This window comes from Macrosteles quadrilineatus, unplaced genomic scaffold (assembly GCF_028750875.1).
Source record: "Macrosteles quadrilineatus isolate MER2022 unplaced genomic scaffold, UCM_ALF_1.0 Scaffold_3__2_contigs__length_128488019, whole genome shotgun sequence".
In the NCBI taxonomy this organism is placed as follows: Eukaryota; Metazoa; Arthropoda; class Insecta; order Hemiptera; family Cicadellidae; genus Macrosteles; species Macrosteles quadrilineatus.
In genome coordinates this window covers 109,221,177-109,233,955 of record NW_026542596.1, presented here as the reverse complement: position 1 = coordinate 109,233,955, position 12,779 = coordinate 109,221,177, and the positions used below count along the sequence as shown (strand labels likewise).

The following is a 12,779-nucleotide window of genomic DNA, read 5'->3' as shown; positions in this document are numbered from 1 at the left end:
CGCTATTCTTTTATCTACTGCATTCAAAAGTCAACAGCTGATCATATGTCTTTGTTTTTATTTATGTGTCAAATACTGCTTCCATAAGAATTACATTGAAACTTTGAGACCCAGTGGGGCGGATTCCTGAGAGACTTTTTTATCGCCATATAGATGTTGGCACTCACCGATATGGTCTTTATCACTATGCAAAATTTGAAAACGATTGATTCAGCCGTATAGGAGAAGTTTGCGTATTTCGAAATGCATAAGAGTCGACGTATAAGAGCTTCGCTCGCTCCGCTCAATTAATCAATATGAAGCAACTGTTTCATGAAGAATTGTCTGTAGCTTCATTTAAATGGTTTCAAGTAACAGCAGCTGTAGGAATGTTATTATTATTTATTGCCTTCTCTGCACAAATATAAACAAAATAAATGTTGAATATTTGTGGTTTTCAGTATTTTTCACCGAAACAAATATTACACTTAAACAACATATATATATGGGACCAAATAGAAACTCTCCTGGTTATTTTGGTGGTGGAACCACACTGATCGGTAAAAGAATCACAGAGAAATTGGTGAACATACATAGAAAAAAAAACATCGCCACAAACAAATTGAGAACCTCCTCCTTTTGTTGGTAGTGGGGAAGTCGGTTAAAAATATACAGGAAGGTACTATATTTTTCTGTTCAAATAAAAAGAATATTGACAAATTCATAAATTGTTATTCATTAAATAATAGTTTATATCTTGCTAGGCGGTAATGTAAAACGGTTCTACAATTAAGTCTACATTTAAGTCTCTATGGAGATCAAAATGGAAAATTATATCGGTCCCAGGCCCAGATCTTACCGTGCCACCTATGGTAATAGCTACCTACTTCCCTATAGAGATATTCGCTAAAAGAGAAAAGGAAACTATTTCCTAAATTTAATTGGCTCCTATCTTATGCAGATTATAAAACAACCCATATTAGTTTCTGAAGGGCAGTCGAGGACGAAAAAAATTAATACTTAATCATATATTTTTCTATTCTAGGGGGAAACTCCATTCTCGTTGTTGAGTTCACCAAAGGCCTCTTCATGGGTCGGCAAGAAAGTTCTAGAGAAGGTTGTTGAACATTCTGGTGCTCACACTAGACAGAACTTCTGTAGAAGGTTCACCAGTGATAAGGTTAGTAGAGAACCTTAATCCAACTTGATAGTTTTGTACTGTGACTTACAGCCTTGTTCCTTCACCAAACCTCTATATCCGATATTTCCTTATACAGGGTGGGCAGCATAACGTCTTTTTTTAAAACCTAATAAAACGCATTGTATGAGTCAGACAATCTTTATTTGGTTTTTACAATGGAAGTACATTCCTAACATTTGTTTTACATAGTTTTGAAGAGTAAATCATACAGGTGACGGCCCCCATTCTAGTTACATTGATACACCCTTTCAAGCATAGCAGGCGTTATGTAGGAAATTTCTTCATGGATCTTGTTTTTTTTTAATCTTGAAGGGTCCTTGGACGGTTCACATAGATAGGGTACTTCAAAAAACCCCATAGAAAAACATAAGGGGACGAATCGGGAGATTAAGCCGGCCATTGCAGATCGTCCTTAATTGAAATGGCCTTTTTGACAGTTCCTGCACAGTCACCATTCTTATATGGATGGAAATGTAGGTCATCATGGAAAATTGTCATTACAGAACGTGTCCAAGGACAGACGCATGTTTGAGCACTGGATACCTTGGAGATCACAATATTGAAGCTCTCACTGCCTCATTGTTCTCAGGTGACCTAATGGGCCATGGGACTCCAGTTTTTGGTTTTGAGGCACTTGCAGTTTGTCTAAATGTATTGAACCACATAACAATTGATTTCTGGTCCAGAACAGGGGCCAACAGGGCTAAATTAAACCGATTCCGAAAAGGCCCGTTGGGCTGCGATCACTGAACATCCACTCAAAACTAGGCCTCAACGGCAAACGCTTGCTCTTCTCTGTTTCAACGCATAATGGCGACTAAACTGTGAAAGGACAACATTTTATAGCCTTGGCTCTCGAACAAGACTACTAGCTCTTCGGTATGGCATGAACAAAAAAAAAAAAATGGCGCACATTTAAGGAAAGTAAGTTATGCTGCCCCACCCTGTAGTTTGATGAATAAAATATCCTCCATATTGTTGAACATTTTTATCTAATCATAGGATTACTGACATCCCATAGTACACAAAGTCTTTTAAAAGTCTGCAGCACGTTTAATTGCATTCCAACTGCGACAGTTTATGGTTGAAACAAATTATTAAAACATTAGACCTTTTTAATTTAGTTTGACTGTTGATATTGTGTTTGATTAACAGTAGTACGGTAATGAATTAGTGTTTGGCACTTTGTCTTTTGCTTCTTTGGCCCTTGGCAGAGGTAGTGTTTTATTTACAGTTCGTTTCTTAATTTCAGTAATATAAAACCTCGTTTGACCAAATAATACAATTTAATCATAAACAATAACTTTCCCCTAGTTATATAACCAAACAGTAAAGCAGAAATCAAGAAATTAACCCTAAAAAAATACAAACAAAAATTCGTCGACACTAGCGCCCAGTGTCACCATACATGAACCATACACGAAAAACGAGCTTTAAAATTTACAATGGGATAAGAAATCTACTTGTTTTGGTTAGTCTATGATTAAATACTCTGGAAGTGCACTGTATGAAAGAATCTTTGCAGGAGAGTTTTTTCATAATACCTGTTTTATGTTACAGAGGATAAGATATTGGTGCATGGTGGGAACACCTTTCCTAGCGTTCTACGCCATCGGGGTCACTCTACAAACGAACCTACCTTACCCAGTCAAAATAGCCATCCTAGTCATCGGTTACATCGGCATCTATTTTGCTGGCAGATACGTTTTTGATGACAGGCTTATGAATCTTCTTCCAATGTCTGTGTACTTAGCTACTAAGGTAACTGGAATATTTAATTTGATTTAATTAAATACTCTTCATTCACAACAATATATCTGAACAAGAATAGTGTACATTAAAATTGTATTTTAAGGCAAAGCCACGTAGTTTATTAACGAGTCTTTATAAAAAAGATATAGCTCATCTAGCTTACTAGTTTAGTAAAGCGACTAGCTTTGTATTATGATTCCCTAAATCCTACAAATTAAATAAAGATTTCAAGAGTGGATTTTTAGGTGTCCCAGAGTTTATGATTTAAGGACTAAATTATTTCGTCACAAAGTTAGCGCTAAATATGTTGTTTTTGAATAAAAATTGTGGCTTTGAGCACAATGTAATGTTCCAGTTCTGGTTCTACGTGACCTGGTTGCTGTGGGTCGCTCCTGCAGTTGACTTCCTAGAGTCCCTGTTGTTCCTGTCCAGCTCGCTGCTTCTCTGGCACTTCTTCCTCAAATCCTGGAGAGGGGATCCTGGGGTCGTGGCTGCTACGCAGGATCAGAAGTTCAGGGTCAGTCACACACTGTTTCTTTATTAACAATGTTGACTCTTGGTCTAACTCACTCGGTAACCTGACACCGCAACGAATAATTGACTGATGTCTACAATCCTGGAATTTTTGCGCCGTTCCAGCAGTGTCTAATCTGATTTCTTACAGTGAAAGGAAGTGATTATAGGGTAGAATAAGTACCTAATTGTGCTTGCTACTGTGTTTTGTAACTTATCAATATAACTTATGAGCCAGATTGTATTGTAGTATAAGTAGGCCTAATTGAATTATAATACAGGTATTATTTAGTTGTATGATATTCAGGCCTACAAAAAACCGCTCAGCTGTACACAAGAGTTAATAGACCAAATCACGTAGTTTTAGCAATCAATACAAATTTCCTTAACTGATTAATCTTAAGGCCTAATAGTCACATCATACCGAATAAGTCGATTTTTCTTAACTCCTAGAATATATTTGTTAGTAATCTGTTTATATTTGTAATCCTACGTCTTCCTTATCCTATATGTGTGTATTGAGAGTCAGCTGTATAATAATGGCAATCCATTGTTAATAATTGTATATTAAGTACCTTAATGATACATGTTTTGCCAAACAAAAAAGTATTTATCCTATCACAGAGTTTTAAATCCTAATAACTAGATTTTACCTAATAAAGTTGTTATCTAACAGTGATATAAGTGGTAAACAAGACGGATATGGTCAGATTGAAATTATAACAGCAGTTACATTCTATATCAATTTGACTAAGTTGTAATCAATAATTCTCAATCAGACCCATTTTCTTGCCTTTCACTCTAGTGGTATGTTCTGATTCATTAATTATTAAGTATCTACTTTTAAGAAGTCATAGACAAATGTTTCAATGTTTTCTGTTGTTCAGACAATAATTGAGCTGGCGGAGAGGGGAGGATTTGAGCCGCAATGGTTCTGCAGTTCCTGCCTTGTGCGTAAGCCAATCCGCAGCAAGCACTGCTCAGTCTGTAACCGCTGTGTTGCTAAGGTAAGTTCTAAACTGGGGAGGATTGGATAACTAATTTATTTAATTTTTTTAGCGTTGAAAGTTAAAAAGTTAATAGTTGTATCTTCATACATATGTGGCTGCTCTTTGTTTTTTCCAATCTTACAAAAGCTAAATCTAATTGATAGTTATTCCTAGTATAGTACTGATGAGTTTTTTTCTAGTTGTAAAATTGTTCAAAGACTCCTTAACATCTAATAGACAACAGTAAATATATAGATTAGGCAAAGTCATTATTTGTAATTCTTTGAATATCGGTTTACAAGACTGTCTTTGTGGTATATTCTTGATTGCTCTCAGTGCCTTTTTTGCCATCCAAGAGCAGTCTGTGCACTGCAAGAGTTGCCCATTATACAAGGAATTATGCAAGGTTATACCATATCGTAGATGGGAATGAAAAAAAGCATAGTATGCAGTTATTAGCATATCTGCAGTAACAGTGTCTTAGTTTTCTGAGAAGACAAACCACTCTGGCCAGTTTCTTACATCATACCTTAAACCATCATAGTTTTGCCTTATTTTGGTTGATGATAAAGATATTTTAGCCTTTGTGGATGATAACAATGATTGTACAAAACTATAGTTACTGAAGCTAATACTACTCTTCTACTGGTAAGAGGTAACATCAGACATGCTTACAGTTTTAAGATTTTTGAGTTCCTTTTTTACAATTTCTTTGCGATGTATACATGATGTGGTATTATGATTGACAGTTTGACCATCATTGTCCGTGGGTAGGCAACTGTATTGGTGCTCACAACCATCGCCACTTCATGGGCTACCTGCTCATGTTGCTGGTCATGTGCGTGTTCCTGTTGTATGGCTGTAATGTGGTATTATGATTGACAGTTTGACCACCATTGTCCCTGGGTAGGCAACTGTATTGGTGCTCACAACCATCGCCACTTCATGGGCTACCTGCTCATGTTGCTGGTCATGTGCGTGTTCCTGTTGTATGGCTGTACACAGTTCTGGCTCACTGCTGTGTGCTTCGACATGTCCCAGCCAAGGCCTCATTTCTGGACCGGTGAGATTTATGTAATATTGTAATAGAAAACATTATATTGTGTAGTAGTATGTTTTATTTTAGTGTAGTAATGAGTATGTATTATCTTCACTTTCATGATAATTTGACATCAGAATTACAAGTTTAGTCACTGTGGTTATAGACAAGGAGGGGGCCCTGCACCCCCATGAGGGGAAGGAAGATAAAAAAAATTATGCTATTTTCTGTTGTACTGAATAATTGAGGGGATGCACAAGTTTGAAGTGCAACCCTGGTTAAAATGCAGCTCCCCTCTTTCCTGGACTCTCCAGTAAGCCACACCTCCCCCCCCCCCTCCGCCGTACAATACTCTGGCAGCGCCCTTTGTATCCATACATTAAAGGGAAAATATGCACGGTATCCTCTGCAACCAACAGCCACGACCATCTTCAGCCATCATGGCAATACGATTATTACCTATTAAGATTAAGATTCTCACCCCAAGAGAATCCCTAAATCCTGTCAAATTGAGCTGAATACAAAATTTCTTGAGAAGTTTCAAAATTGTTTATACTTGAACATCCACATTAAGTTCCCTCTATTATGTTTACTATTTTGAACAAATTCACTAGTTTTAGCGAATTTCCCATATAGGGAATAAGCTATTACCGTAGTACTCATGGTAAGACCTGGACCCGGGACCGATTTATTTTTTTGTTTTAGAGGCCAAAAACACCATCCGTTCAAATTCATATATATATATATACTAGCAGAGTACCCGTCCTTCGTACGGGGTTGGCATATAAGTATCAAATGCTTATAGCAGTTATGAGTGAGGACATGGTTTAAGAAATTTCGGTTCTTTTTGAAGTTCGTTCGCTACGCTCACTCACCTTTAGGTTGGAGCTCGTTCGCTGCGCTCACTTTCCTTCAGGTTAGCTCGTTCGCTACGCTCACTTGCCTTCAGGTTAGCTCGTTCGCTACGCTCACTCGCCTCCAGGTTGAAGTTCGTTCGCTACGCTCACTCACCTTTTGCTGTTGTCATAAATGTAAAAGAAATAATAGTGCTAGTGCTGCACCCTGTTGGTAATCCTTGTAACTTTTAATGCTATTGAACATCATAGAACAGAACCAACTTGTTTAATTGAAACAGCTGTTAAGATTCATTAATTCCATTTCTCATAAGGTTAACATGGGAAACTCCAGAGCCACTGGGGCGGAGCCCCGAAGGATTTTTGGGATAAAAATATGCCTATATGTTAATCGGGAATGTGAGCTATCATCATGCCAAATTTCAGCCCGATCCGACCAGTAGTTTTTGAGATTAGCTCATACAAACACACACACAGACACCACCTCTTCTTTATAATAGTATAGATAGATAGATATATGTGTCCGTTAGCACGATAACTCGAGCAAAAATCATCTGATCTTGATGAAATTTGGTACAAACGTGTAAACCTACATTTATTCGAACGAGTTCGCGAACCAGCATGATCGGACTATGGGAACAGGGGTTTATGGGGTTTTATGGGGTAAAAAAAGGTTTTTCCCATTTTTGACCCTAAAAACACAAAATTTTACAATTTCTTTTAACACCATTTTGTAGAGCATAAAAAAACCAATAATTTAGTATATTGAAGCGTTATTGTGCGCCTAATGGTTACGGAGAAAATTCCAAAAAACTGTAATTGTAAAATCCCCATGTTATTCTTATGGAGAAAAAGTAAACTGTTGTAGTTTGCTTGTTTATGAACATATTTTGATCGAATTTGGAAAATACATTAATTTCTTACTAACCTATTAACATAAAAAAACCACCTTTTTACCCTCCCTGTTGCAGCAAACCTAAGTACTTGTTTAACTAATTCTATTTAAATAGGGAATAAATATGATATTTTTAAGGAGGCATTTTAGTGTAAATCCTATCAGGCTAATGGAAATTTGCTTAGTCTGCAGGTTTGCTGCGGTGGGGGTATTTGTGTGACTAGATATGTACTGAGGGTTGTATGTTTGACAGTGGACCTGATAGACTCAGGTATGTGGCAGTATGCTCAGTGTGACTCCTGGGTGGCCTGGGTGGCTGCCAATGCCTTCCTTCACTCCATCTGGGTGGCTACTCTCTTTGGCTGTCAGCTATATCAGGTAATGCCAAGACTTTGTTGTATTGCTGGTTAGCATTCTCTTGTTGGGTTAAATACTGTTACGTACAGACATATCCTTTTCCGTTACAATTATTATTTCCAGCTTTTGGTATCATCTGGTACTCTCCATCTTCTCATAATCTCCACAGTTCCTCTTCCTCTTCTGCCATCTCTTCACCTCATCTATCCACCTTCTTTTAGGTATACCTCTCTGTCTCCTTCCCTCCATCACCATCGTGGTTTAATACAAACTCGTAAGATTTACACACACTTTTTAAACACTTTACAACCCTGGTTTATTAGAAACAGTGTAATTTACTCACAAATTTTCATATGATAATTTCAGATCCATCCCTAGGCAGATATATTTATGGTAAATATTGGCAAAATGTGGTAAAAATTTTGATTAAAAAAATGACAGTTTTGTCTTTTGTCCATGTTTCATTGGATGCTCAAATCATATTATTAACCCAAGTGAGGAAGCGTATGATATTAGCTTACTCACTTTTGCTCAAACTCTCTGGGTTGCCAAGTGGTCATAGCGTTCGCCTTCAAATCTGAAGACACCTGGTTTGATCCCTAGTAGATTTTGGACCCAGATGTCATTTGTGACTTCTATCGATGGTGTTATAACAAAAGGTTATAACAAAAGGTTATAACAAAAGGAATATTCTCTTACAACAAACGCTAATGGCATTAAAACAGGAAAAAAATCACAATGTAATAATTTTAATTGGTTTTTCCACTTTGAACAGATATCGGTGCTGGGTATGACAACCAACGAACGTATGAATGCCGGCAGATACCGACACTTCCACGGCACCCCTGGCACTACCAGGAGCCCCTTCCACCGTGGCAAGTGCCAAAACATTGTAGACTTTGTACAGTGGCGATGCTTTGGACTCTTCCGTCCCGATCCTACTGACTGGATGACCAGGTATGTGCAGTAGTGCAGTTCAATGAGTCATTCGTTGTGTAGTTGAATCATGTGTAGAACACTGTCAATTATTAAACCAATGCTCAAGTGAAAAACTCTTTATCATTTTGCAAAGCAGTATTTTGGTTAGTAAATGTTTTAAATTTGTTTGAACTTGGATTGCATTTCTTGTGTTTTAGCCACAAAACTTTACAAAACTGTTAGTTTAAACAATACATTAACAATATTTTTAAATCCGTTAAATATTATGAAGATGTTTATATTGCTGTTGGACATGTATTTTCCCTACAGCAGGTTGAGCTTCGAAGAAATGATGCACATGATGATTACTTTGGTGGTAAATTAAATTAACAATTTCCAGGTATCACGTTCGCAGTCCAATTGAGCAAGAACCTCTTCTCAACAGCAAGGACAATTTCCAATATGTCTAACCGACCGTGGTTTGTTCATTGTTTTATACCGGCTGTGGGAATTTATTTTGTATCTATGTCGGCTGACATTCGATAGCCTAGTCTTATTTATTAACATTTAGTTAGATTATACCTCTTTCATATGTGATTCAAGTATAATTAAAACTATGCAGAGAAACTTAGTAATATTACTATATAGTCTGGTTACAATATTTTATACAAGCATTATGATCAATTTTCATATTAAATAAATCAATAATATAGATTAAATAGATTATTATTTTTTAAAGTTTAGAGAATGTATTTGTTAAGTGTTCAGATGGTTTTTAAAATAATCATGGACAACGCCCATTAATCAGTATTTTGGTAAAAATGACAAAATAATTTCGCTATATACATAATCTTTTAACACTATAATCATATAAAATAATGTAAAACAATTATTTTTTCCTACAGTTAACTTACCTGACAAAGCAGGCTTCCTTGCAATGATTATAGCACACAAAGTAGCTAATTGCTGCATTTACTTACTTTTTCCTACAGTTACCTAACAATGTACATGTTCTCTCACTGATTTGAGAAAGCAAAGTGGCCAATTCGCTCATCAGTGAGACAATGTTAACATTGTCATGCAGGCAACATGCAGGCAACGTCGTATGCGCGCGAAATACGTTGGCAGCACTGGCTGTATATCAGCTGGTCAGCTGTTGTACTGTTGTATTTGTCACTTCACATTAAATGTTATATTAAAAGTTCACTTCTGTGTAAAAATAGGTTATGTTTCTTCACAATTTATTTGTTTTATGGTAACTGTAGGAAAAGTATAATGTGTAACTTGAGTTCAAAGTACAATTGACTCACTTAAGAGAAATCCTTACTCACGAGCCGTAGGCGAGTGAGGAATGGTTTCTCGAGTGAAGCACTTTTCTCACTAGTTGCACAAATAACTATTACCGCACTCATTTTACTTGCCACACTCCAGTTTTCCAACCAAACAAAACAATAGAGTGTGCTTTTATAAGACACCTAATAGTGTATGCTTGAAAATAAATCGGCAACACCAAAGATACTACGATCAGCTGGTGCAGCGTTTCACAGCTATTTAGTATTGATACTACGACTTAACCTGTTGTTTCATGTAACGTTCTATTGTTGTTCAACGCTTGGATTTAACCTTACCTAAAATGTGTTGTTTAGTGTTTAAAAGACTTAAAGATTGATATGATTTGTTTATAGTAACTGTAGGAAAACTATAATGTGTAAGGTGAGCGCAAAGTCCTACTTTGTGCATTAGTTACAAAAATAACTATTATTTTTATATTCCAATACCAGTGGCATATTTAAGTTTTTTTTATTGAAAGTTCAAACCCTGGTCTTGTTAGTATTTATTTTTAGTACTTTTCTATTATATCCAGTAATGTATTATGTTATTTTCTTGTTAGTTAAATAACTATTGAATACTTAAGAAAAGTTAGAAATAAAACCATTACTGTCTAGTCTACTTTGGTCCAGTTATGTCGTATTTGGAAACAATTTCTCTAAATATTGTTGACGAGGGATTCTTTCCTCCAATAGCAATTTGTTTACCATTTCTTGCTTGTTGTTATTATTTTGTACATATCAGTTTTAATTATTTAATATTTATCTAAAAAAATAACAAGATTTTAATCAACTTTTGCATAGAGGCTCTGATTTTACCTTTTTTTGTGAATATCAAGGCAATTATGGAATCAAATAGTTTAATAATTTAGTTTTGTAATTAAATTGAACACGCTTCTTTATTTAATCGTAATATGCACATGCATTAGAAAGGAAAAATATTGCTTTATGATGTTGTAAAAATTATATTTTAAGAACTGTATTGTTTTGTATAAACTGCATTCTTCCTAAGCACAATAAGTTTTATTACTGTGCTTTGGAACACTATGTTGACTTTGTTATTTAATGTTTATTTTACTTTAGGATATACTGTAAATGCTTGTGCAAACACTTAACTTGTAAAGCATTTAACAAAGGATTATATGATTCAGTTATTTTACTCGATGCGTAACTTATACGAATAATAATGTAATATTCCAGTTACAATACGTCTAAATATTCTATGCGCTTTGTATTATTAGGCTGAGCACCGTGATCGTTAGTCGTTGAGTTTTGTAAATAAATATTCTTGTAATTTATTGCTATTTGTACAGTACTAGTCAAGTATTGTATATTTAAAATTGGTTTATCAAGAGGTGAATGTTTTGCTTTTGTATATATGTAATATGTGTATTTTTATCTTTGTGATTTTGTCCCAACAGTGTTCTTTGTACATTAAACTCGTCTACAATAAATATTGTTCCTCTAATCTAACTACGAACACATTTGGCTTTTGAACTTTCCTAATAATCATTGTCTTAACATTTGTAATGTATAAAACACGTTTACTGCACTCGTTAGCTTTAGATTTGCAACTTAAATTGTTAAGGTGTTCAAGCTTACTCCATGTTATCGCTGTAGTTTAGTGTTATGAATTTGGACGACTCAGTGGCAAACTTGTATTTAATTTATTAGCTTTAATGATTTTAGTACAGTTTAATTTATATTTATTTTAGGTCTTGTAGATTTATAATTTGTTTACCTAAGAATATTTCTATGAATTTTATTTTTATTGTTTATTCTGTTTAGTTTTTAGAGTAATCTACATCTCAAAATGTAAAAATCCACTTAGTATTTCATATTTAAATACCAATATTTAAGGCCTAATAGATTGAAGGTATCAGTAAACAAATAAACTACAACAGTTTACTTATTTTCCAAAAGATTTGATTATATAAGATTAACATAGGAATTGAAAATGTATGGTTATTATACATTTTATCTGTAACTATTTTAGAAGTACCATGCTTCAATGTGCTAAGTTATTGGTTTTAAACTCTACAAAATTTTTTTTAAATAAACTGCAAAATTTTAGATGTAGAGGGTCAAAAATGAGAAAACCCAATTTCCACCCTATAAAACCCCGTTGCTGATTTGCGAACTCACCCAAATTAATGTAGATTTACTTGTTTTACGAAATTCATCGAAATCGGATGATTTTGATTCAATTATCGTGCTAATTAACGGACACATTCATTATGAATTTGAACGGATTGTGTTTTTTGGCTTCTGGAAGCATCAAAATGAAAAATTAAAGTGGTTCTCGGTTTAGGTCTTACCAAGAGACCTACGGTAATAGCTAAATGAGAATTTCACCAAAATATGTTACATGATAGTTGATTTTTGTTTTAACATTATTGCCACTAAGATTAATTCATTTTTCATTAATGTTCATTATTCACTCTATGCTTATAGAGTTTAAAGGTTGATTCACATTTTTGCGCAATATTTTCATTTTGGTACGAGTATCTTTTCAAAAACTAAGCTTTGCAAGCCTTGCAATGTATTCCTCACTTCTGTTTCAGTAAAAAATACAAAAAAAAATTAATTAATGATTCGGGTTTTCTTATATGTTATCTTTATAATGTGGCAAACTTGATGAATGAAGGAAATATATTTAATTAATTGGATTACTAGCTGCTGGTGTTTCATAATAATCTTTCAAATTATTGTATTGAAGTTGAATTTTTAGAAAATTGTTAAAGCTTTGATGTGTGATATGATTCATAATTTTTATTTATAGCATTGACTTGGGATTCTGAAGTTAACATCCCATATATATATGGAGCAGTTGCTGTTAGTTTTTTTTTTCTCTAAGAATGAAAGCTTAAATGTTAATTAATCAGTCGTAGTCTGTACAAAAATGATATTCTATTTTATCTTTAAATTTTAACTTTAAAGGTAGTTGAAGGAAA

General features: G+C 34.7%; 1 protein-coding gene across 1 annotated transcript in view; it reads left to right on the top strand.

Annotated features, from left to right (window-relative positions):
* Window positions 1–10,798, top strand: part of LOC128991064 (palmitoyltransferase Hip14-like) — a 36,147-nt gene extending 25,349 nt beyond the window's left edge. The window contains exons 6-13 of the mRNA XM_054413792.1: window positions 1,025–1,159; window positions 2,741–2,941; window positions 3,288–3,449; window positions 4,333–4,452; window positions 5,320–5,497; window positions 7,476–7,600; window positions 8,355–8,536; window positions 8,898–10,798. Of these exons, the coding sequence (XP_054269767.1) occupies window positions 1,025–1,159; window positions 2,741–2,941; window positions 3,288–3,449; window positions 4,333–4,452; window positions 5,320–5,497; window positions 7,476–7,600; window positions 8,355–8,536; window positions 8,898–8,967 (1,173 nt within the window). The 3' untranslated portion in view covers window positions 8,968–10,798. The remainder of the gene's footprint in view (window positions 1–1,024; window positions 1,160–2,740; window positions 2,942–3,287; window positions 3,450–4,332; window positions 4,453–5,319; window positions 5,498–7,475; window positions 7,601–8,354; window positions 8,537–8,897) is intronic.
* The last annotated feature ends 1,981 nt before the right edge of the window (window positions 10,799–12,779 follow it).